Source organism: Aedes albopictus, chromosome 3 (genome assembly GCF_035046485.1).
Source record: "Aedes albopictus strain Foshan chromosome 3, AalbF5, whole genome shotgun sequence".
Taxonomy (NCBI): Eukaryota; Metazoa; Arthropoda; class Insecta; order Diptera; family Culicidae; genus Aedes; species Aedes albopictus.
Window position 1 is genome coordinate 347977222 of NC_085138.1, and position 27412 is coordinate 348004633.

The 27412-nt window shown below is 40.3% G+C and overlaps 3 protein-coding genes across 4 annotated transcripts in view; 2 read left to right on the forward strand and 1 right to left on the reverse strand.

Annotated features, from left to right (window-relative positions):
* The window catches only part of LOC109401984 (D-beta-hydroxybutyrate dehydrogenase, mitochondrial-like), a gene marked incomplete at its 3' end in the record, with an annotated part of 357759 nt that overhangs the window by 203262 nt on the left and 127085 nt on the right, over window positions 1-27412 (forward strand).
* LOC109401974 (elongation of very long chain fatty acids protein 7) overlaps window positions 1-27412 on the reverse strand; it is a 195301-nt gene that overhangs the window by 146602 nt on the left and 21287 nt on the right. The gene's annotated exons all lie outside the window — the stretch shown is intronic.
* Window positions 19292-20439, forward strand: LOC115259151 (uncharacterized). Its single transcript, XM_062859711.1, has 2 exons — window positions 19292-20233; window positions 20306-20439. The coding sequence occupies exons 1-2, from the start codon at window positions 19582-19584 to the stop codon at window positions 20437-20439; spliced, it is 786 nt and encodes a 261-aa protein (XP_062715695.1). The 5' UTR covers window positions 19292-19581.

Here is a 27412-nt window from a genome sequence, read left to right on the forward strand (position 1 = left end):
CGCCGTTGATGATATGTATTCTGATGATGACGAGAGACAGATAGAATGGGAGCCTGGTGCTATAGGAAAAGAGTAGCGATAGATATACAGAACGGGTGATTGTTGAGTGGTATTACCTATTTTTCTTTCTCTGTTCAAAGTTTGTTATTTTTCAATTCATGTTACGGTACTTTATGAAAAAATGCAGGTAGTTGTTTTGTTAAGTGTTAATTTTACCTGCTCAGATCTTTTTGTCCCTCCTCTGTATATTCACATTGTGTTCTTTAGAATAGTTTTCTGATGTTTTATGATAATAATGTCCTTTCACCTTATCTGTCTTTATTTTCAGGTGAAACGATGATAACGCTTATGTCGCAAGTAAAAAAGAATATGCCTTCTGATCGTGTAAAAGTACCAACCTGCAACCTGGCAAGATATAAATATCAATTTTAATACTAACCCTTTAATGCTCAAGGTGTCTCACAACACTGTAATCTTTATAAAAAACATATTATCAACAGTCAAGTTCCAATTAAATTGATTGAAAACATGATTTCACAAAAAAACTGTAAGTCTATAGTGTAGTTCCAAAAAAAATCTTCAATGTGGGTCCTCCTCAACATCCGATAATATTTTCAAGCTCTGTTTTAACACAATTTTTATACTATGGTTGTATTCTGATCCGTATGTATACAATGCATCTATACTTAGTGAATGAGAGGATAACTACTCAAGAAGAATAAGAAAATAACTGTGAGATGAAGTCAGAGATATCTACGTAAATCAATAAGCATATTTCTCTCTGATTCTCTATTTTTTTCCTTATTCTCCCACTCTCAGCTTTATCTCACGCTGGAGGAAGTTCTCCTGTAGAAATCTCGGGGGAAATCCCTGAAAGTCACAAAAGAAATTCCGAAAGAGATCCCGTTCAGAATCTTTCATGGGACGCTCAAAAAAATTCCGGCTGGAAACTCAGTAGGACTCACTGGAAGAATAATTGGAAAAAATTCGGGTGAAATCATGGGAGAAATCCCTTGAGGAATATAAAAAAATCGAGAAGAATCTTTGAAGGGATCACAGCAAGAATCCTGGCTTGAATACCTGATAGACTTCCGCAAGATTCCCTGAAGAAATCTTCAAAGGAACATATGGAGGAAACCCTGAAGCAAAAGTTAGGAATTTACACGTGACGTAAACATTTCATGACTGAATGGCAAACTTGACTGAATTTTACATCCATCATGTAGGTTCGAGTTGATTGCACAAGATGTCAACAAATCTATCTGACCAGGTAGGTAGAAACAGTTTTACATTTATCACTTGCCCTACAACTCGGTGATATGGCCGAGAGGTATAGTCCGTGCCTCTCAATCAGCGGGCCAGTGTTCGAATCAGGGTTCCTGATTTCCACTTTTCATCTTCTTCCACATTCGAAGACAGTCAGCAGCGAACGGCTGTCGCTTTAGTTTGTGTGTATGCTTGTCAGCGACAACAGCAAACTGCGGCGAACGGTTGAAAGCTAAATTTAGAATTTATTCATTTGTCCACATTCGCATCGCAAGCGATCGAGCAGTGGTGCGATTCGTGAGTGATACGATTGATATTGTGCATACAAATTTTTGATGTTTTCGAATTATTTTCTTTGTTAATCTAGCATTTCAATAACAATACAGTAAAAATGTATGCATTACATGCAGACATTCTCTTCTACTTATGATAATAGCCGCTTCGATCGCTCACCAGCATTCTTCAACATTCGCCATTCATTAATTCGCTTGCGATCCAAACTGCGACGAACGGCAACGAATATATATGTCATGCAGCTGGCGCATCGCTTCCCACTGGTGATGAGGTTGCATGTTTGGTCACGACCATCCGTTTGCTGCATCTTTCTCGATTCGCTTCAGCAAAGAGGAGTGAATATGAATGCAGTGAGGCGAAAATACCGATCCTTGGTTCGAATCTAGTTCATTATTTTACTTTAATATGTTTCAGATTTGATTCGTTTGTAGCGATTGCTAGCCCGATTTTATTTGTGATACAAGACGTAAATTTGTGTCAAACGGGCCGCTCCAAATTTGCATCAAATTTATATAATTTTTTCTAAGAGTGTAGCAGGAAACCCTAAGGGAATCCTTTATAAAATCCCGGTAGGAGTCTTTGACGGAATTTTAGCAGTAATGCTTGAAGTAATGCCTTCTGGAACATTTGTCAGTTCCAGATTTTCTAAAGCAATCCCGGTAGAAATCCCTTAAGGAATCCCAAGAGGATTTCCTAAAGGAATTTCTGGAGGATTTTCCAAAGGAAATTCCTGGAGTCATATCTGGTGGAATCCTGAGAGCAATCTCAACTGGAAAGAATCACATAAAAAATCCCGAGAAAACTAAAGGAGAAATAAAAAAAAAATCCGACAAGAATCTTCCACGGAACGAATACTTGGAAAAATTACACTAGGGTTCTCTGAATATAATAGAAATCTTTGAAAGAATACCAGCAGGAATCCCTGAAGGATTACCGGCTAGAATTTTTGAAAGAATCCGTTCATGATTTTCTGAAATAGGGATTAATTTATTCCTGAGGAATCCCGTAGAGAATACCTGATGAAATCCTTAGAGGAATCATGGCAGGAGTCTCGGATGGAAGCTCAGCAGCGATCCCTAAAAGCAGGGATGCCAGATGATTTTTTTGAAAAATCTGTATCACTCTTTTTAAAAATCTGTAATCTATACAAAATTTTGGTGAAAAATCTGTATCCCATACAAAAATAAAATAGCCCCCAAGCTCAAAAGTCTATATTTCATATAAAACGAAATCTGTACGGATGATCAAAAATATGTATAAAACAAATAAATCTGTATATATGGCATCCCTGAATGAAAGAATTAAAGATAGAATACCGGAAGGAAACTCGGGAAGAATTGTTGAAGGAATTCCATCAGAAACTCCGGCTATAACAAAGGTTGCCAGAAGAAATCTCGGCAGAAATTAGTCATATTCCTTTTTGGGAGGAATCCCAAATAGAATAACATCAGGGAATCCAGAAACATTCTTTGAAGGAGCTCAATCCGTGAAGGAATGCCGAATCGAATAACTAATAGAATCCTTTCAGGATTTTCTAAAGTAATCCTTGCAGAAATCTCTGTAGAGATCTCAGCAGCAATCCCTACGGCTATTCCGGAAGTAACATCTGAAGGAATTCTTCGAATGTGTGTAATCAGTTTCGTACCTTTTAATTCCGCCCTAATTGCTTATCAAAGTTTAAAATTTTCATTTTCAGTGAGTGAAATTCAACGTGAATTTTGAAGATTCTCAACTGAGGGATCAAAATAAAATTCATTTTGGTGAATGATTTTTTTCACCTATTCATTCATTTTTCTGTCACTGACAATTTTCACTGAGAAATAAAACTGGACCGTAACTCCCGATTATACTTCCAATTAGCTCAAAACTTGTGTATAGTAGTTAATTAGAATATTAATTATGTTCTCTATTTGTCCATTAAGTCGGATTGTGCGTCTGTTAACAGAAATTGGACATTTTACGAAGTGCGAAACAATATTCGTGACAGAGAAATGAATGAAAAAAGAGAGGCATTCAGCTGACAATGAATGTGACCAAACACGAATGAGAAAATGAGAATGTCAATCTTCACTTTGAATCTTCGAATTTTTTACTCTCTGTTGCTTATCCTTTGACAGATACGCGTATTTCGACTATCACTTGTAATCTTCCTCAGTGTCAGTTATCCACTATACACTATGGGTAACTGACACTGAGGAAGATTACAAGTGGTATTTGAAATACGCGTATCTGTCGGTACAAGATCTGAAGGATTGCCGGGAGGAATTTTGGGAAGAATCTCGAGAAGAAATACTTGAAAGAATTCCTGAGGGAATTTCGAGAAAATCTCATCTTATCTCATCCTTACCGTCTCAACGTCTGCCAAACCGTCCTCTCTGCCTTCTATCCCAATTTTACGGTACACTTCTCTTTGGAGCTGTATGTCAAAAATCATAATGGGTAGTAGGTATTTCCTGGAGGATCTGGAGAAACACTTGGCTGAATCTCTGTAGATACATACCCATAAAAATCACTCATGAAAATGCTAAGGGAATTCCTGTAGAAATTTCGAAGAATTGCTTTCGGAGAAATGCATTAACTATTCCTGAATTCATGCAGGAATATCAAGAGATATCAGAATTCCTGAAGTTATTACAGAGAAAAATAGATTGAAGTATCCCTGAACGAATCACTGTATGCTTTTCTGCTTATATCAATTTAATAAATTCAGGAGGAACATCTGAAAAAATTGCTAAGACATTACTTTGGGTATTTTCGAGGGAATCTATGGAGTTGTTTCCGAAGGAAACCCTGGAAGAAACCGTAGCAAGAATGAAAAAAATCTAGGTATAAAAAAGGATTTTCTTAAAAAGTTCTTGGATAAATATCAAAAAGAATCCCTTGAGGAATTTATATGTGAAATCAAATAGTAATTTATCAAGAAATCTCTAGTTGAATTCCTGTAGAAATATCTGGCAAAATTTATGAAAGATGCAAAGCAGGAGTACAAAATGATCCAAAGGGGAATTAATAATAAATCTTAGAGGAAAGCTATAAAGAAAAAAACCGAAAGAAATTCTTTGGAAAATTCCTTGTGGATTTTTGTTTGAATCTCATGTCATGACAAATTTTATTAAAAAAAAATCTAATAAAATTCCTTGACTTTTTTTGGAGGAGTTCTTTGTCTGTGGACGTATTTCTAGAAGAATTTTCGGAAAAATACCTGGTGAAACAAGGTGAACCTATGTAAGGGTTTCCATAAAAATCGATTATGAATATTGAGGATAAAATCCAGTAGGAATGCTTAGGAAATATTTCTGGAGAAATGTTTGAATAACCTTCATAAAAATTCTGTGAAGATACTACTAGCTCAAGTATTCGTAGCGGAAATCTGGAAGTAATTTCTGAGAAAATTTAAAGAGGAATATCTTGAGGAATATCTAAAGAAATGATTTTCTGCAGAAATTAATAAAGGAATTCTTACTAGAATCACCGAAACTCCAAAGGCAAAGCTGCAGGAATTTCTGGATGTATCCTTGAAGAAATACTTGGACTGACTGGACACATTATATCAGATATCTTCAATGGAATCCATGGAGAAAATTCCTAAAACTTCTTGAACAAAATTTTCTGGAAGCACTTGTAAAGGAATAATATTTTTTTTGTTTCTTAGAGGAATTCCTGAAATCATCCTTCAGTTTTTAGAGCAATTTCTCGTAGAATTTCTAGACGATATTCGGAAGGAAAGAATGAAAGAATTACTAAATCAATCCCTGGAATATTTTCTTGTAAATTCTGTAAGATTTGCCAAAGCCGAAAAACACAGTTTTGAAAGAATTTTCTAAAGGAATCCCTAGAAGAGTCAATGACTGAGTCTCAAACCAAAAAAAAAAAGAAACGATTGAATGCAAATGTGTTTTCAATAGTAAACAACTTGCAAATCACACCTGCCTCATAAAGCATAGATATGCGATCTTTCCTAATCCGTGACAATGAACTACGATTAACCCTTCATGGATCAAAAGCAAAAAAAATCCCACAAGCAACCACAACACCCAAGCACACCGCAGAAAGAGACACACCTCCGAATGCACTTCGACTTTCCGCGCCGCACAACTGCAAAAGAGCGGTAAAATTCCAATTTGTCTACAATGAGGCAATTACTGTCCGACTCACCGGCTAACCAACTGGCGGCGCAATCACAAATTCCTCTCTCAGCTCAACTTCAAGCCGATTGCGGCTTGGTTAATACCCCCCGATAATGATGAATTTTAACCGGCGCGTTTATCATCTCGATTCGACCCCTACAACACATGTGCTGTGCGGTCAGTCGGCGAGCTGACGACGGACATCCAATAATGATGGTAAATCACTTTACAAGGCGGCCACTTTCGGTTGAAATTGGAACCAAAATAGACGCGGAACGCGACCAGACCGCGCGTATCGAAGTCTCTCGGTCATATCACCACACACCGCCCCATAGAGCCGACCTGCAGCAGTTACATTCGCAGATTGGATCGACGTAATTGCCTCACACTAGGAATTAGAGCGTGCGGTTTCGTTTTTCTGACGATTTTTCGGAGGGACCACCATACCAGCATACCAGAGGCTGACTGGGTTTTGGCTGGTTGGATTTGTGCGGTTACACCGATTGCGAAGCCGTTGCCACAAGCCAAGGGCACGCAATGCGCACTGGTCGCAGCTTATGCGTGGTGTTGTGGCAGGTAGGTATGCTGGGCTAGTGATTCTGTCTGAATCACGCTGTCGGAGATCTCTATGCAATTGTTGACCGGTTGATGTAATTGTCTGCCTGCATCCAGCTTGTGGAAAATAGGCGTATCAATTGATTCGATGCGAGTGTTTTGTGGTGTGGAAAATGAGGATGCGATGACGCCCGTTACAGTGTTACTTATAAACACTTGGAAACAAGACGTCTCTACAGGAATTCATAAACCAAGCATTCGAATTGATTCCGCAAATCTACATATGATGTTCGCTGTGGTGTAGCTAAGATTTTGATAAATGTAATAAAATTCCCAATGTGGGCCAAAATACCCGTCCGGGCCAAAATGCATTCACTACCCTATTTGAGTTTTATATCTTAGGCAGGAACAAATCTCATTATCTTCTTTTGTCACAGCGCTCGTTGACTCGTTAAGGGGGAGGATGATAAATAATAAATGTATTCGATGGAAAAATATCCAAACAATTAGGCAACATAGATAAACTCATCGGATTTATTAAGAAAGTTTCTGTGGAACTCGAGTTACACCTTAAATTTGTTGATTTTCTTGAACATTTTATTTGTGCCCCCCTCAAAATGTTGAATTCCGACCAAAATTTTCCGAGGGGGCGGTGACATAAGAGAAAATCGAAATTTGTATTAGCCTTATTGCGCTTTAACAAGCCATTTTTTCGCAAATACTGAGGAAAATCTTCCTCAAAATTCCTTCAGAAATTTTTACATTGATTTCTCTTAAAATTTCACATTCACATGCAAAATCATGCATGTAGTGTTTCAAAAATTGCTTTAAGGCGTATTTTTTTTTAAATTAGGGAATTTTCTTCAATTCTGTGTTCACTGCTTTAGGAAATCTTCAGAAACTTCTGTTGGGATTTTTTTAGAAATTTTTCAATAATTCCTTCATTGTTGTTTTTCTTTTAGAAATTCTTCAAAAAATCCTCCAGGGATTCATTTGAGCTGAATTTCTTCGAAACAGTCCAGAAATTCATCAACGAATACTTTTTTTAAATCTTCAGGAATTACACTTGAGATTCTTCCAAAAATTTCTCAAAAGTTGTTTTTGGAAAGTTTCAAGAGTTTCATCACAACTTCCTTAACCCTCGAGTGATCGAGCTGTTGTATTTTGTACAACACGTTGAAAAAGTCCCATGCGAGTTGAGGTATAGCTGCGACGTTCTGGAGCAAATCTGAGCCCAGCTTCGGATTCAGCGTCCCAAAATCTAGCAGAGACACATAAGTTTGCTCTCGAGACACAAAAATGTTGCGCTGTGTATTCAAAAGAATAACCGAAAATGAAAGGAATTTTCGAAGGAATTTTCGAAGAGATTATCAAAAGAACCCCGAAAAAATTCCGGAAGAACTGCCAGAGACATATTCAAAGAAATTACCAGACGAATTTCCATATAAATTGCCTTGGGACTTGATCTTGAAGAAATTGTGCAAGCAGTTCTGAGGCAATTGGCCAAATCTGATCCCAAAAAATGTCGAAAAGTATTCAAAAGGGGCTGTTGAAAAATGTCTGTAGATATTTACAGAAGTATTCAGAAGTATTCCCCAACGTTTACATGCTATCAAAAAAGCCACAATTTGATTTACCGCTTTGACATTTATTTTGTTCACTTTTATAATTCCGCTATTTGATGTGCAGCTTGCATGGGTTTTGTTAAATTTTTCGTTTGACCACTTCCAGCGGGACACCTGGAACCGATTCCGGTTGTCTTAAATATGGTCTTAGACTATGTTTTTGTCAACTGTTCATCGGGTTACCTGAAAAGCCGATAATAATTGTGATCTGAGGCTATTTTCTGCGGCAAATTTTTGAAAAAGCCATGATTTTATGTACCGCATGCATGATTTTGGTTCACTTCTATTAGATCACTTCCGCTGGAACACCCGTAACCGATTCCGAAATATTATTACAAGTTCTAGATGTAGCCTGAGACTGTTTTCTTGTTGACCGTTCATCAGATTATCAAAACCGCTGCTATGGTTTAGTTCTCTTCTATATTTTCTGAAAGTCTCTTTAATAAAGACAAATCAATCAATTCTATATTTTACCACTTCCGACGCGTAATTCGTCTTGTCACCAGTTCTGGAACACTACCGGTTGGTTAACCGTTTATCTTGTTACTGAATAAGTCATTGATATGTCGCATGTATCGGTTCTCCTTTACATTTGACTGTTTCTAACGGAACACCTGGAATCGGTTCCGTAACACACTGATTTAGTTTGCGTCTATTTTCTTCAACTATTCATCATGTTACCTAAAAAGCCATGATTTGAGGTATCGCATGCATGGGTTTGGTTTCACTTTCGGCCTGAAACCCGTTGCGGAACACTACCGATAGTCTCTTGAATAGTCTGAGCCTATTTGCTTGCTAACGTTTATTAGGTTATCAAAAAAAGCCGTGCTTTGCTGTATCGCATGCATGGATTTGGTTCAATTTTAAATTTAGTCGCTTTCGGCGGGAAGCCGGGAGCTAGTTTCGGCACTACTGACAGTCCATAATGTGGTCTTAGCTTACTTCCTTGATAAGCGTTCATCAAGTTGTCGGAAAAGACGTGATTTAATGTGCCGCATGCAAAAGTTTTGTCAACTTTTACATATGGCCAAGCCCGTGCACAAGGGGTGGGGGGGGGGGGGGTGGGAGTTGGGGAGTCGGGGGTGGGGTAACACCCAAACTTCTGTGCACGGGCCTGTATGCGGCCACTTCCGGCGGAACACCCAGAACTGGTTCCGAAACACTACCGGTTCAGATATGGTCTGAGACTGTTTTCTTGTTAACTGCTCATCAGGTTATAGAAAATGCCACAGTTTGATATGTCGCATACATGGGTTTGAATCAATTTAATATTTAGCCGCTTTCAGCGGGACATCCGGAACCGGCTCTGAAACACTACTGGTTCAGATATGGTCTAAGTCTTTTTCTATGCCAACCTTTCATTGGGTTATCAAAAAAGTCACGCTTTGATGTATCGCATGCGTGGCTTTGGTTCACTTTTACATTTGGCCATTTCCGGCCGCACATCCGGAACCGGTTCCGGAACACAACTGGTTCAGATATGGTCGGAGACTGTTATGCTAACTATTCATCAGGTTTTCAAAATTGACGCAATTGGATGTGTCGCATGCATGGATTTGGTTCACTTTTATATTTGACCACTTCCGGCGGGACACCCGGAGCCTATTCTGGAACACTACCGTTTCAGATGGTCTGAGACTGTCTTCTTGCTTACTGTTCATCAGGTTATCCAAAATGCCGCGGTTTAACGTGTCGTATGTATGTGTTTGTTACATGTTTATGTATGGCCCCTTCCAAGGGTACAGATCCGTAACACCTAAATGGCCATAACTCCGGAACGGCTGGACCGATCGGAACCATTTTCAATAGTAAACAATGGGAACAGATGCCGCGTCGAATGAACCATCGGTCATTAAAATCGGTTGAGGTTTACTGCCAAAAAGTGATGTGAGTATTTTTGTCCACACACATACACACACACACATACACACATACATACACACAGACATCACCTTAAATCGTCGAGCTGAGTCGATTGGTATATGTGACTCGACCCTCCGAGCTTTTTATCAAAAATTCATTTTTGGAGTGAGCATATAGCCTATCCAGTACACTTAGTATACGAGAAAGGCAAAAAGACATAACGGCACCAACATTTCAAAAGGGCCACTGAAACAAGCCACTCTTTCACATCTGTGGGTCATATTTTAAGTTTCCCATGAAATTCACAAACATTACTAGACAGAGAAATTGCTCTTCTTTCCTATACTGGCGGTGATTTGCATGGCGGCATTGAAATACGATCCACAGATGTGAAAGAGGGGTTTGTTTCAAAATGCAGTTACGAAGGAAATTTATGCAAAAAATAAGTTTGGTCTTTAAGGCGAAACTGGAAGCATTTCCTCATTTTTTTGGTTTTTGATTTTTTATTAAATAACGAAGCAATATTTTCAAAATCGGTTTTCGTGCACATGTAGAGTATGGATCAAGAAATCTTCTGATTTTTTTTAGGTGGAAAATGTTTTCCATTTTTGCAGAAACCATTTTTTGTGAAATTTCAGATTTCTGAAAAAACGAAAAATATTTTCCAACACAAAAAAAAATCAGAAGATACCTTGATCCATGCTCTACATGTGCACGAAAACCGATTTTGAAAATATTGCTTCGTTATTTTATAAAAAATCAAAAACCAAAAAGTGAGGAAATGCTTCCAGTTTCGCCTTAATGAGGGAATCTAGTTCAATAGCTCTGGCTCCTGAGCATTTGAGGTGGGGCTATAGGGGGTTACCATAAAGTTCCCAGAGAGCCCAAAAAAGGGATTTCCAAGGGAATTCAGAGGCGTTTCGGGGTATTTGAGGAGCCTTTTAAGGGCGTTCTGTCAGGATTTGTTGGTATACGGCACTGCATTGTTTTGATTTTGTATGGAATTTTGACGTTTCTTGGCCTTGTTGTTTACAAAATTTCTGAAAGAGTGAAAGAGAATTTCATGCAGTGCCCTATTTTAATGGGATTACGGGGGATTCAGAAGCATTTCAATATTGTTTCAGGGGGTTTCAGTAACCTTTCAAAATATATTGTGGTGGGGTTGCTGAATATCCTCAGAAAGTTCCTGAAATGCCTCCAAGATCCCCCTGAAACCCCCTTGGATCCCATGTAACGCATCTTCCAGTCAACCAGTGATCGTATAAGATGATACATAAGATGTTAAAGTGGAGGCGATATGCGATATTTCAATGCGCCTAAAAGGAGGCATGCATATCGTCAGATTTCTCGAAACGTAAACACCGCGCGGTCGTTGAAATGTTTTAAAAAGAGGCTTTGCACAAAAGTTCACGTGGTCTGTCGTTTTCTAAAGGAACAGCCGCACCGTAGAAAATGCCGCAATGTTCGAAAATCTTCAGAGGCATCTTGAAATTCCACTGCAACCCCCCTTTAGACCCCTCGGACCAAACGTAATGCACCTCAAACCCCCGGAAACACCTATGTAACGCCACCGTAACGTCTCTGAAATTCGCAGAAAGTGCTCAGAAGTTAATTGGAATACCTCCTCCTCGGATCCCATGTCACCGATCATAAATGATCCCCAGATCTCACTAACAGGGTGGAGGAAGTATTACCGGAGGAATGGATGGAAGGTATCGTGTGTCCCATCTACAGGAATAGACGACAAGTTGGATCATGGTAACTATCGCGCGATTACACTGCTGAGCGCTGCCCACAAGATACTCTCACAGATTACAACAGAGTTCGTGGTGCAATATCAGGCTGGATTCATGGGTAAACGCGCTACAACGGACCAGATGTTCGCCATCCGCCAGGTGTTGCAGAAATGACGCGAATACAACGTGCCTACACATCACTTGTTAATCGATTTCAAACCGGCGTATGATACAATCGATCGAGAACAGCTATGGCAGATTATACACGAATACGGATTCCCGGATAAACTGATACGGTTGATCAAGGCGACGATGGATCGAGTGATGTGCGTAGTTCGAGTATCAGGGACACTCTCGAGTTCCTTTGAATCTCGCAGAGGTTACGGCAAGGTGATGGTCTTTCCTGCTTGCTGTTCAACATCGCCTTAGAAGGTGTAATAAGGAGAGTGAAGATATTGATATTGATTTTATTGCTCGGAAATTTGAGACGATGGTAAAACGTGCATCCGAATGAAGAGTGAAACCAGGCGAATCGGATTAGTCATCAACGCGTCGAAGACAAAGTACATGATGGCAAAGGGCTCCAGGGAGGAATCACCACGCCCGCCACCCAGTTTTTCTATCGACGGTGATGAAATCGAGGTGGTTGAAGAATTCGTGTACTTGGGCTCACTGATGACCGCCGACAACGACACCAGCAGAGAAATTCAGAGGCGCATAGTGGCAGGAAATCGTGCTTACTTTGGACTTCGCAGATTTCTACGATCGAATAAAGTTCACTGCAACACGAAGTCAACAATCTACAAAACGCTTATTAGACCGGTAGTCCTCTATGGGCAGGAAACATGGACCCTTTGTGCAGAGGACCAACGCGCCCTTGGAGTTTTCAAACGGAAGGTGCTGCGTACCATCTACGGCGGAGTGCAGATGGAAGACGGGACTTGGAGAAGGCGAATGAACCATGAACTGCATCAGCTGCTGAGAGAACTAATCATCGTCCATACCGCGAAAATCAGGATGCTACGGTGGGCGGGTCACGTCATCAGGATGTCGAAAGGGCCCATATAGCCGAGGCGGTAAACGCACGGGTATTCAGCATGACCATGCTGAGGGTGACGGGTTCGATTCCCGGTCGGTCCAGGATCTTTTCGTAAAGGAAATTTCCTTGACTTCCTTGGGCATAGAGTATCTTCGTGCCTGCCACACGATATACACATGCAAAATGGTCATTGGCAGAGGAAGCTCTCAGTTAAAAACTGTGGAAGTGCTCATAGAACACTAAGCTGAGAAGCAGGCTTTGTCCCAGTGAGGACGTTACGCCAAGAAGAGAGAGAGAGAAAGACACCAACTTCCAGTTAACGATCGCTGAAACGATGAACCTACCGCAACACTGCTTGCGCTCTTCCAGTCAAACTCCGCTGGCTGAGATGACCCTCCTAACCTAACGCACTTCATCTCCAGGCGCTAGCCCAGCTTTTATGGCCCATCACACAGCTCCTTTACGGTTCGTCAAGCACCCAGTTTTATCGCGTCCGGAGTGACAATTGACACAGAAAAACCACAAACGCCATGTCCGCTCATCGTTGACGACTGCTGGCGACTGGCAGCTAGCTGCAATCAACCGTAGCACAATATAATGACAACATGAAGAAGTCCCTAAAATCTTCTGCACTTCCCTCCGGTTGCCATTTCCCTACTGAATGAAGCAAGTGCGATTTCATTCGGAGAGTATGCAAATCAAATAGCCCTGACTTGACCGGGATCCGGCAACGACAACTGGTGAGTGAACCGCGTGCATTCGCACTAACGCGCGCGCTTGCTCGCGACGCGACCTCGCGAATGAGTCTATCAATCAGCAATTACCTACGGGCTGCTGCTACTGGACTTGGTTGGTGTGGTGGGGGTCCGACAAAGAGACCCGCAGCCGCAACCGATTTGCACACTCAATCCCACTCAAGCAAGCAATCTATCAATCAGTTTGTTGAAAACCTATTGTCCTCTTCCGCACCCCCTCTATGAATGGATTTTGCTAGGGTTTCACTTTCCGATCACTTACGTTCGGGCTTCTATCCCGAGATACCGTGGCACAGGGTAACTTTGTATTAGGCTCAACTTTCTGACTTCTGTTTATTCTACTTTATTGTCTTCCTCGTATACTATGCATTTCGTTACGATCTAGATTCGCGTTCTTCTTCTAATTTTCCTACTTCTTAATGATACGTTACCAATATCGTCCAAGCCTGCTTCTGAGCTCTTCAATCAGTGAAACCACGGTGTATCTATTGCTCTTGTTCGCTAACAGACTCCAATTTACGGTTGTCATTACCGTTAAGTATACGGCTGGCCTGTTGGCACCTGTCCCCTCTAAACTATGGCAGTCAAAACGAATGCTTTACCCGGGCAGAGGAGAATAACACAATAATAACAAACTAATATCTGTTTGTGATGTGATAGCTTATTTTGATATTAAGTAGATGTCCCAATTTTCTGAGAAAATCAAATAAAGAACATGTTTTGCTATCATATCATGTTTTGATCTTCATTAGGTTTCCACGGTTCCTCCCTACTTATTTCAAATCTAGTCTCCAAACAAATATCTAAAAAGGTTAGATATAAACATTTTATTAAAGAATTCTTCGTACACTTCGTATCCTTTTTCGAAATTAATCAATTTGCGTGCGAATTTTGGTCCTCGAGATAAATTCTTCCATAATGTTACCCTTGCTAATCTGCATGTTTATACATTGTCGAATAGTATTATTAATCTTAACAACTCGTTTTTGCTCGCTCAGCTTGAATGAATACAGATTATCATAGATCTTTCTAGCACTGGCTTTTTGTCCGATAATGTAAGTTGAATTGTTTGTATCACACAAAATTTGATCAATACAATAAAAAATCCCATTGATCTCCACCCATGAATCGTCATAGTTGAACTCTTTACAAGTGTCTCGTGTACAATAATCTTGACCATTAATATGAAGCCTGCTATGGAAGCTGAATACTCTTTCCTTTATGTTATCATCATAAACCACTGAATCACTAGAGCAATAAATTGTCCTTGGATCGTATTCAAGTTTGATATGATCTTTGGACCACAACAATTTTATCCAATCTCTGATAGGCGAAGCTGATGGCAGTTCGGTATACTGGCAGATTCGGTTCATGTAATATTTCCTCTCAATTTGGAGAATAGGTTTGTTGTTACCAGTTCGATAACCCAATACAGTCGAACCTCCATGAGTCGATGTTCCTTGATTCGATATCGACTCATGGAGGTATTTTTTTTCCATACTGAAAAATAATTTCTGGGTTACTATGATGGTCCCTCCAATAAGCATCCCAAAGGATTTTTGTCCCACTACTCGATATTTCCTTGAGTCGATGGTCCCTTCAATATCGACTCATGGAGGTTTTACTGTAACATAGCATTTCCTGAAAAGAAAAAAAAGTGAATAATTTTTGCGAGTAAACTAGAGCTTTTATTGTTTCGGTATTGACTACTGCACAATGGGGTAAATCGCTCCCAAAACCCAACATAATTCGTAAGTAGCTAAAATTAATGTCTCTTTGGAAATCGAATAACTAATTGATTTTAAGGGTAACATTACTTCTAGCGATTGTCAATTTAAATCTTGAATGCCACAAAACCTAGAATTACGTACAGCTGTTTACTGGTTCATATCTTCAAAAGTTTGTTGTACTGTGATTTGAGTACGCTTTTGTCCACTGTGCGTTATTGTTCTAAAAAAGGTGCAAGTTAATAAAGCCACACCTCCAATTTACAAGAGCACAAATCTGAAGTGGTAACAATCCATAAACCTTTTATCTATCAATTTTCTCTTCAGATTTGGGTTCTTGAAAATTCAAGACATAAATTTGTCTCCAATAATAAATGCTAACGTTGTAAGCGTATTTGTGCATAATATATGTATTTACCTGATTCATAAGGAAATAAGGAAAAATTGTAGAGGGCTCCGAAATTTCGAACGGCTGGAGTCAGGTGCGCCAACAGATGTACATTATACGTCATGTTATCTTTTCCATACAGATCTTGAAATTTCAGCATGAACTGTTTCAATTGTTTTTCACATGAATTAATGGTGGACTCGTTAAGCTTTGGATTCAGCAATTTGAAAACTGATGATGATAGAAGCATGGCATGGTCGAGGTAGGATTGTGGTAATATCCCTACTAATGCTGGATACATGTAGTATAAGAGAAGGGCCTCCCACTCATTAGCCTTGTACTTTTTATACTCCTTTAGCTGCCGGGGATGGCGAGAGAAGGAAGATGGTGGTCGAAAGGATAACATCCTCTTCTCCACTTCATCCAACCTTTTCCCAATGTAGAACGGATTTCTATGGTATTCACTCTCCGTCCACATGCTCCACATTTGCCTCATAACTCCTAATAGGATTGAGTGCATGTAATCAGGAGGAAACGATTGTATTATGTCGAAACCACGCAGCGAGACGAATACGGTTTTACCAAGCACTCCAAATCTTTCGGTTCCGTCCGTGTCAACTTCATTCATTTGTTTTCTTGTAATGGTATCGTCACGTTTTGCAATGTACTTTTTTACAGGGTAACATCTTGATGTGCCTGATTCTTTAGTTTCCCCCGGATGAAGGCAGTATGTACACCCGTAGTTTCCGTTGAATTGCTTCAAATTTTGTACTTTACACCTTGCAACAGAATCAAGATTAACTTGCAGAAGCAAAACGGAATACGTAATGCCATTTATTTGAACTCCAGTTTCTGAAAGACTGTTCAGTTCTATGCAAAGATATTTGAAAAATAGATTGGTATTAGGTTCTCCTTTCGATAGCCACAGTGCGTTGATGATGAGATTATGTTTCGAAAAACGATCCACCGGTGGAAGATTATTGAGCGTTAAAAAAATAGGATAAAGAGGTTTTTGCGCTGTGCATTTGAAAGCAGCTGCACCGTCGGTGTTGGCGCTTAATGTAAGAGTTGGTCCTTTCACCTTTTCTTTGGCCAATTTACCTCGGTTAATATCTGCGATTTTTTCCTCTTCAATTGTCGTGGCGTATTTTTCTATCTTGTCCTTATGTTTGGCAACTAAATCCCGAATCTGATGCTCAATGGGAATTGTTAAAAAAAAATCCTTTTCCATACCGTTGCAGATGGGACACTTAGAAGATGCTTCTGGAATGGCGGTTCCATAATCAAGTTGACAATTTGTGCAAAAATACACACGACGCGAGTTGTAGGGATTCATTTGAAGAAGCGCCATAAACGATGCGAAACTCTCCGGAAATGTTTTAATGCCAGCGATCACATTGAGAAGTTTTAAAAGATCCTCCAACGCAGATTGAGTTAGTCCATGTCGTATGTAGAAATTAAGTGCCATAAATAAAATGTCTGAGCATTCCAACTCAGACATGCATTTGAACTTTTTCTTGGTCGATGAGGAGAACACCTAAAGAACATAGAAATATATTTAACATTTGATAAAGCATTACAGCAACCGATTCGATCCAGTGAAGCGATAGTCTTTCTAAATATTTGCAGAAAAACAGATTTTCTGATTTTAACGATTATTCAGCAATACATGAACTTGAGTGCAAACGTTTTATCAAAACTAAAAAGGGATGCAAACAATCCTGCAACAAAAAACTTAATAGTTTAATTATTGCAGACTACATCTCAAACTGGACTATCACACTTTTTTTGGTACGCCTAAAAAGTGTGATAAAAGTGCACATTTGCCTCGGATCGTTTTGACGTCTTCGGTGAACTTATTCCTCCATTTATAAGGAATAAGCGCACCGAAGACCTCAACTCGATCCGACGTGTCCCTGCGCTGCAATCACACTTTGAAGGTGTGTGCACACTATTGTGACAGTCCAATTTGGGGTGCAGTCAGCAATAGAAAGCACAATCATGACTTTGATTATTTTTTCAACTTTTTGCTACTTTTAAACTACATACTGCTCAATTCAAAATTTTCTCAATGAAATCGGTTTCATTCAAGACTAATCGGTTGAAAAGAAAAAAAAAAACAAGAAAACTAGAAGAATATGTATTGAAATTTCAATCAATTTATGAAAGCGTAATGATTCATACGTACACCATTCACATTTCTGACATTATAATCGGGAAACGCCGATTTATCATCTTCTTCTGAGTCATCCAGCCCAAAAGATCGGTCGCATGGAAAACGTACATCATCATCATCTAGGAATTCGTCTTCATCCACATCAGTAAGCTGAATCCCGTCCAAAGGTATGCGATTGCTGCTGTGTGGTTTTGGCATCGAGTCCGACGTATTTAAACTTCGCATCGAGTCCGACGTATCTCTAAACTCAAACTTTCGTCAGGCAAATCCGCGTTTTCTGTATGATTGAGCGACACATCTGAGGAACTGTCTGATACCTCCGTTTCTGTTGGACGAATCCCACATCGATTCTTCGCAATCCGTCTTGGCTGTAAATAACTCAGAAATGGTTTCGACTTCTAGAACAGGGTAGCGATGAAATAAACTCACCTTTTTAACATATTTGCCTCCAAAATTCTCTGCTGCCAAGTAGTACTGCCGACGGCGACGAGAATTCATTGCGTTTTACAGAAATTTGTTGAAAAAAACACTAGCTGCAAAGCACGAAATAAATTTATTTGGATTTCGGACTTTACCACAGAAATTACGTAAACAAAACTAATGATTCGATTTTTGACAGCAATGGCTTTGAACAGGTTCACGCTAGAATATTTTGCACAGAGATTGTACTTAATTGAGTCATTTTTTTTTCAATGAACATTTCGCTAGAAATTGCACACTTTTAAAAATCCGTCTTTACACGTTATCTTTCAAGAAATATGTAAAAATGGCTGTAAAAATGATTGAAAAATTCCTTTCGGAAGAGCGAAACAAATAAAAATATGTTTAACTTGAGCACAATATTTATGTGAAGCAATTTTAGCATGCTGAACGAAGTCGAAGTCATCCTTAACATGCACGGAGAAATTCGCTTGAATGTAAATTGAAAAAAAAAACAGGTTTAAAAAAACTTTTTTAAATATCAATTATATCAATTTCAAATAATTTATTTAATATTTAGTTTGGCATGTTTATTTAAATATGAAGTCATTAACTCTTAACTTTTAAACTTAAAAGCACTTCTGAACATGCTTTGTATATGATTTATGTAGAGCAGCTAATTTAATTACAATTGTTTTATTTGTTTTATGTTTTAAACAATATTTAGCTATATTTAGTATTTTGTATGGATGAACTTCTGCGACGTTTGATTGTTTTGTTATTATTTTGGTGAAGCAAGAAGATTTCTCACATATATAATTTAATTGATCCTGAAGCTTTCGAATATCACAACAAATGTTCATTATTATACTGATAATAAGCATGATAAAATGTATAAAATGATGAGAAAACTCAAAGTTAGATCCGAAAAAAATATTTTTTTTTGAATCGGTTTGATAATTTATTGAACTCTTTATTTTTCCGTGCAATTTGTGAACAACACGTGACAAATGAAAATAGCATATCAACTTTGTGTAAGCAAACTCTCAAGCTCTAATTGTAGCACGCAAATGTAAACTTATTTGTTTATTAGTTATAAGAAACATAAGAATTATTAGACCAACATTAGCTTAAACTTTGAATAGCCAAAAGAATTCAAATAGGTGTTTCAAGAGATGTTAATGGATGAACCGGATGATGTTTGATTAAGTTCGCTGGATAAAATAGATAAACCATTTTAAAATGTTACGCGACTAAATTTTGCTCCTGCAGATAGAATTTTGGCCATCTTGTTAGCTTGACGAAATTGAAGCAGAGTGGAGAAGTTGTGAGCTTGAATTTTAAAGTTATTCGCAGCGATTTTATCGTGAAAATGGGCCGTCCGGGAAAAACCGGTAAACAAAAAAGTGATGCTAAGCGAGCTAATAAAATCAACATGGAGTTTCTTCCAAATTTGGTAAGATTTTACTATAAACAATTTCTAGCAACCTGTTCCTAACCACAAATTTTTGTGTTTTCAGCAAGTGAACCCAGTTCCGGGGAAAAGGGCTAAAAAGACCATTGTTACCACAGCACCACCAAGCGACCCGGCAGTTCCCGAGATCGATCCCATGGCGCCAGAAGTTCCGGAGGACCTTTCGTTCGGCCTCTCCTCCGTTCCGGCTGACGCGACAGTGGTAAAACCGGATCAGGAAACAGATTCCCGAGCTGCAGTTCCAGATGTCCCTGAGGATCTCAGGATCGACTCTCCCGCCATTCTTGCCCAGCCAGCTTTTGCTGGGCGGGAAGTGTCTATCGTCAAGCTAGTGTTGGCCGACGACGAGAACTCAGATGCCGAGAAGGAAGCCTTGGGGAACGAATCAATGGAAGTGGTCCCAGACTACGCTGTCCTGCTAGTCCTACAAAACCAGGTGGCCGACCTGAAGCAGGAGAATGAAGTCCTTAAGCGGGACAACAATAAACTCCGCAGTCTTAACATGAAGCTCCAGGAAGCCCTCTTGGCTAGACCGACAGGGCAGAACTTCTCCGAGATACCAGGATATCCAGACGCGAAATGGCTGCTGGGCATTTCGCAAAATGCTCAGGACAGCGATTATCTTTTCGTGAAAGAGCTTGTCTTCCGGCTCTTCCCACAAGGGTTGGGCAATGCTACTGTCTCTGGTATGACATCCAACAATCCATCGGGACGAGGGGGGAACAACGCAGTCGAAGGTAGAGAACCAGTCGAACAGCTGGATCCTGAGAAGGTCAAATACATACGTGGTAAATTGTATTTCTGCTTATGATTTGTAATGCCAATTTTAAACCATTTTTTTTTCTCAATTGCAATTACAGAGCGCCTACATGAGAGACGACTAATCCTCCAGGACGAGTTGGGGGTTGCTGTTCAACGTTCCCGGAGGACTGCAAGGCACATTGCGGCTGTCATTGCCAACAACCCTTCCCTACGTAAACTACCGCGGCAGTAGCACTCGCGCTGAGGCTTTACTAAGGAAGTTGAATTACTTTATGATTTTGACTTGAAAGAGCGAAAATGCTTTTCTGTTTTTATGAAGTTTTTGTAAACATAATATTTTTAATAATATTGATCGTTTTTAATATGTTTTGATAATCAATGGTTTTGTTAAACAAGCTGGTCTTGAATACTTTTAGTAATAAAAAGGTTTTAATAAAATATTACAGTTTAACCTTATTTTTTGAAGAAATTGCAAACAAAAAAACAAATATAGAAGAGGTTTACGGGGCTTTTCTATTAAGATAACACATTTTGCTTTTAAAATGCTATTGAATTATTGCACATCACATTTAGCTATTGATTTGCCATTGAATAGCTAAATATGATATTTGGACCATCGTAGTGATTTCTGTTCTTAGTGAGTTCTTGTAATAGCTCAAAATGATATTTATTTGATTGATTGCATACAAAATTTTGATATTAATTTTGTTCTTTTAGCTCTTATCTCAAACAAACCAATAACAGCTTATGCTCTTCAGTAATTCAGTGCAGAATAGCTTATTTTGGCATTCTCAAGTTTTTCCCGTCTGCTCGGGTTTGAAGGAAGGCGGCAGATTGCAGAGAGGGAGAGGGTCACCACCTTGGTCAATGGAACTTGATCCACTGCTGGTGCTGGTGCATGGCAAGGACACGTCCGTGTACAAAAGAACGACGACGACGACGCGTGGTTTGGTTGGGATGCTGATGCTGGTTGACCGATTTATGAGAAGTTGACCTACCGTGTGAGCGCGCGTGTGTGGACGCCAGCAGAGTTCAGATTCAGGTGGAAGATACCTCACCTACCTAGTATGTAGCGAGGTTTGGGTTCGCACGTGTGGACGACTTTTTTTATAACACTGCCGTTCGTTCATGACCTGGTGACTGCGCTGCTGTGAGGGTTTTGCGAAAAAGATGGAAATGTGGGCCGTGTACGAAATGGCTTTTCGCGGTTATTGTCTCTGGGTATTCATGGGAAATGGCAAAGTTGGTGAGGAATGGAAACGAAAATTCCGGTTGCAAATTTATATTAATCAAGGTTGCAGTAAGCACAATTATATGGAAAACACAGTTAAATGGCGAATGTTTGAAACATGTGGGTGTAAGATACCTTTTATCAACATGCCTAGAAATAAATAAATCTTTTTAGGCTACATACTTGATCATCAATGGCTATATGGAAGTCTGTATTGAGTATCCTGAAACTTTCCAAAAAAAATATACTCGTCTTATTTACATTCTGATCTAATAGAAAGGACCTTCCGGTAATCCACCATTTGCTCCTTGAGAAGTCTACACCTTAGAAAAAATCACCGACTTCGGTGATGTTTTACCAAAATCTCAACCGTTAAGTTTTTTTTACAGGAAAAAAATAAGTAAAGCTTGCAACTTTTACCGAACTTCGCTAGAGATTGACAGATTAATGATAATGCCCTGAAATCCAAATCTGCCCTGAAAATCCTACCCTTGAAAAACCCCCCAGAACACTTTTGCAACACCTAGAGGTCACCTTGGAGCCCTTCTGAACTCCCTTAAACGGTCATAAAAGGTTCTCGATAACAGTGTCATCACAGTTACAGATTTATTTTAGAAGGTATTGGTTTTTTTAAAGAATTCTAATAACATTAGTTTTGTTCCCAAACATTTCCTCATAGATATTAAACATAAATCATAAATGAGTTAAGAGTGAGCAACCTTAGGGAAGATCAGGTAACCAACTCCAATGGGAACTTTGGTCGTAGGCTGACAGGGAAGGGGGGGGGGGGGGGTTTGCTTCGGTAAACCTGAGCGTCTGTTCTCCAGGAGGAGCGGCTCACAACAGCGTCTGATCCCCATGTTAGGGGCGGCTGATCTACGCCCGAGTGCCAGGGAAGGACTCTAAGCTCAACTGTGCACTATAGTCCTCCGGAAAGTAGGGGGTTGGTGTCAGGCCCTACGAGCCAGCCGTAAAAAACCATTGTAACGGAAAATCAGCAACAGAATAATACGAATCGAGACCAACGGCAACGACCCCAGCGAACAAAAAAGGACTTACGATTGGAAACTCGGTACGTGAAACTGCCGATCTCTCAACTTCTCGCCGATCTACTGAAGGACCGCGGGTTCGGCATCGTAGCGCTGCAGGAGGTGTGTTGGACAGGATCCATGGTGCGAACGTTTACAGGTAATCTACCATCTACCTGAGCTGCGGCAACACACGCGAGCTGGGAACAGCTTTCATCGTGATGGGTGATATGCAGAGGCGCGTGATTGGATGGTGGCCGATCGACGAAAGAATGTGCAGGTTGAGGATCAAGGGCCGATTCTTCAACTTCAGCATAATAAACGTGCACAGCCCACACTCCGGAAGCACTGATGATGACAAGGACGAATTTAACGCGCAGCTCGAACGCAAGTACGATCGCTGCCCAAGCCACGACGTCAAGATCATCATTGGAGATTTGAACGCTCAGGTAGGTCAGGGGGAGGAATTCAGACCGACGATTGGTAAGTTCAGCGCCCACCAGCAGACGAACGAAAACGGCCTACGACTCATTGAAAATAGCCATACGTAGCACCTTTTTCCAACACAGCCTCCCTTTGCGTTACACCTGGAGATCACCACAGAGCAGACAGAATCTGAAATCGGCCACGTTCAGATTGACGGACGGCAATTCTCCGACATTTCTACGTCAGGACCTCTCGTGGCGCCAACATCGACTCCGACCACTATCTGGTGATGGTCGAACTGCGCCCAAAACTCTCCGTCATCAACAATATACGGTACCGGCAACTGCCACGGTACAACCTAGAGCGACTAAAACAACCGGATGTCGCCTCAGCATACACGCAGAATCTCGAGGCCGCGTTGCCAGACGAGGGCGAGCTCCATGAGGACTGCTGGAGTACAATGAAAGCAGCCATCAACGACGCAGCCGAGGGCACCATCGGCTACGTGGAACGGAATCGACGAAACGAATGGTTCGACGAAGAGTGTAGAGCGGTTTTGGAGGAGAAGAACGCAGCGAGGGCGGTAATTCTGCAGCAAAGGACTCGACAGAACATGAAACGTTACAAACAAAAGCGGAAACAGCAGACCCGCCTCTTTCGGGAGAAAAAGCGCCGCCTGAAAGGAGCGGAGTGTGAAGAAATGGAACTGCTGTGCCGTTCCCAAGAAATACGGAAGTTCTATCAGAAGCTCAACGCATCCCGCAACGGCTTCGTGCCGCGAGCCGATATATGCAGGGATAAAGACGGAGGCCTCTTGACGGACGGACGTGAGGTGACCGAAAGGTGGAAGCAGCACTTCGATCAGCACCTGAACGGCGTGGAGAATGTAGGCACGGGAGCCCACGGCAACGGAAGGAACGACGACGCCAGTGCTGCGGAGGACGGAAATGAACCAACTCCCACGCTGAGGGAAGTTAAGGATGCCATTCACCAGCTCAAAACCAACAAAGCAGCTGGTAAGGATGGTAGCGCAGCTGAACTCATCAAGATGGGCCCAGAAAAGTTGGCCACCTGTCTGCATCGGCTGATAGTCAGAATCTGGGAAACCAAACAGCTACCGGAGGAGTGGAAGCAAGGGGTAATCTGCCCCATTCACAAGAAAGGCGACTATTTGGAATGTGAGAACTTCAGAGCGATCACTTTTTTGAATGCTGCCTACAAAGTACTATCCCAGATCATCTTCCGTCGTCTTACACCTAAAATGAATGAGTTCTTGGGAAGTTATCAAGCCGGCTTCATCGACGGCCGGTCGACAACGGACTAGATCTTTACAGTACGGCATTTCCTCCAGAAATGCCGTGAATACCAGGTCCCAACGCATCACCTGTTCATCGACTTCAAGGCGGAATACGACAGTATCCACCGCGCAGAGCTATGAAAAAATATGGACGAAAACGGCTTTACTGGGAAGCTGACTAGACTGATCAAAGCAACGATGGACGCTGTGCAAAACTGCGTAAGGGTTTCGGGTGAACTATCCAGTTCATTCAAATCTCGCCGGGGACTGCGACAAGGTGACGGCTCTCATGCCTACTCTTCAACATCGCTCTGGAAGGCGTGATGCGACGAGCCGGGCTCAACAGCCGGGGAACGATTTTCACGAAATCCGGTCAATTTGTGTGCTTTGCGGACGATATGGACATTATCGCTAGAACATTTGGAACGATGTCAGAGCTGTACACCCACCTGAAACGCGAAGCAGCAAAGGTCGGACTGGTGGTGAATGCCTCAAAAACAAAGAACATGCTGGTAGACGCAATCGAACACGACCGGATCCGTATGGGTAGTAGTGTTACGATAGACGGGGATACTTTCGAGGTGGTGGAGGAATTCGTCTACTTCGGATCCTTACTGACGGCTGACAACAACGTGAAATTTGGAGGCGCATCATCAGCGGAAGTCGGGCCTACTACGGGCTCCAGAAGAAACTGCGGTCGAAAAAGTTTACAGCCTGAAACCACGCAAGACCACGGTGGGAGAGGGGGGTGTAGAATCTAGTAAAAAATGACCACGTGGTTTATGGACAGCCCCAAAGAGCATAACATTTATACCGCTGGATCGTGGGGAGGTGGCGGTAGCTTTCAAAAAGGTACAGGACATCCTGCGCTATCACGCTGAGGATTAGGATAGACATCACTTGTATACATCTTATTCGGTCTTGCGAAAGTTCGATGGCTCATCGCGTCGGCATCGTGAGCATATTGACAACCTCTGTAGGGGACTGTAGGAGATTCAGAATTACATGTGTAAACGCCGACGAATGACCTGCATAATCCAAGGTTTTTTGTCCAAGTGTCAGGATCTTTTCTCATGTGTCAGCAAACATTTCAGATTTTTGCTCTGTTCCGAAAAGAAAAAGGACAAACTTCAAGAAAGTATTCGATTATTAAATTGAAACTTACCATCACAAAGAACATTTTTTGTAGAAACTAACGCGAAGAGTAGTGACAAATGAGTTGCTACTGTAAACATGTAAACAACATCTTTCGTTTATTTGCCAGCAAGGTTGGTAACTAGTGGTAAATATCATGGAAAGTACAGAGTTGCAGGCCCCTTCGATGTTTCTATCTCCTGCAATGATGGAGCTTCGCTGTTGACACGGGTAATTCGTTGAACCCTTGGCGAATCTGCTGAGGTGTTGGTGGCGTGGCCGACACGTGAAAAAGGGATCCAAAGTGCACCAGCACCAGCGTTTCAGCTGATCAGAAGGAGTCTTACTTACCTTACCGGTCAGGCTAAGGCCGGGGTGGCCTCTGCTGTACATAGTAGCCGCCTCCATTCCACAATGGGTCCAAAGCCGTATTTACGAAGACAAAAATGTTTGTGCCTAAACCATAAGTTTTAGATACATGGTGTCTTTGGGAAACTTTCTTCTTATTTTTCGACCTTTTATCTCCTTATTGTGAAATTAGGGTGGTCCCTCTAGTTTCGCGGATCCAAACATCTGCTTTTTAATAGTTTTATGCACGTTCACAAAATGTTCTACAAAGTTGTAAAAGAACTTATTTGGAGCAAGTTTGCCGAATAAACCATTATTCTATCTCTTATGGTTCCTAACTTATATTTTTTTAACAGATTCATGTTAGGGTGATCCATGAATTTTAGTTTTCCTTAAATAACTTTTAATTCGTTCGTTTCTCGTAAATACTTTGTTCAGAGCACTTTTAGGACTATCAACGACGCATATTTTTCCCAAAGAGCTCAAAGTTCTAACTCTCATAGTTAAGAAGATATTGGCATTTTTCTTCGAAAAATCACTTTTTTTCAAAATGTCATATCTCAAAAAGAAGCAAATGGATTTTCAATCTCCCGGTTGCATTGGAAAGATCGTACTCTGTTCTATTTATGGTGAAAAAACTGTAGGTACCTTTTTTGTTTAAAGCTTTTTATTGAATTTTGAAAATACGATTTTTTTCATGGAAAAGCAGTTGTAACTTTGAAAATCGATGAGATACAAACTTGGCGTCTTCGACAAAATTGTGAGTTTTTGGCTGTTATAAAAGTGCCCAGAACAAAGTATTGCGAAAAAATCAACACATAAAATTATATTAAGTAAAAACAGATTTTCATATGAAAAATGACACATCTCAAGCAAATTCAACTCGTCTTTGTTAGATAGATCAAAGTAGCTTGGTAAATGGTCATCCATTTCATTGTAGAACCAATGTTTATTTATACTGGCATCACCATTTAGGCACAATGTTAATAAGATATTGTAAATCATGTAACTTTGATAGGCTTTTACGTTAACCTAAACATATACTAGTGATTGACATTTTCACTATCCATACATTGAAGTGATGAAATTGAAATTAAATTGATGGAAATCAGCTCAAAATCACATTTTAAGTTGAGTTCATTGACGAATTATGGATTATAAGCAAGTTTAAATATTTTCGACATGGTTGCTTCGATCTATCTAACAAAGACTAGTCGAGTTTGCTGAAATTGTTCCGCTTTCCATATGAAAATCTGTTTTTACTCAATATAATTTTTTATGTTGTTTTTTTCGCAATACTTTGTTCTGGGCACTTTTAAAGCAGCCAAAAACTCACAATTTTGTCGAAAACGCCAAGTTTGTATCTCACCGATTTTCAAAGTTACAACTACTTTTCCATGAAAAAAAAACGTATTTTCAAAAATCAATAAAAAGCTTTAAACAAAAAAGGTACCTACAGTTTTTTTCACCATAAATAGAACAGAGTACGATCTTTCCAATGCAACCGGTAGATTGAAACTCCATTTGCTCCTTTTTGAGATATGGCATTAAAAAAAAGGGATTTTTCGAAGAAAAATGCCAATATCTTTTTAACTATGAGAGTTAGAACTTTGAAACTCTTTAGAAAAAATATGCGTCGTTCATTGTTCTAAAAGTGCTTGGAACAAAGTATTTACGAGAAACGAACGAATTAAAAGTTATTTCAGGAAAACTGAAATTCATGAATCACCCTAACATGAAT

Bases quoted from the DNA above. Each gene is read 5' to 3' on its own strand.
- LOC115259151 (XM_062859711.1), top strand. From the start codon at position 19,582: ATGGCGCCAGAAGTTCCGGAGGACCTTTCGTTCGGCCTCTCCTCCGTT. The intron at 20,234-20,305 runs GTAAATTGTATT...TTGCAATTACAG, and splicing joins GAAGGTCAAATACATACGTG to AGCGCCTACATGAGAGACGA.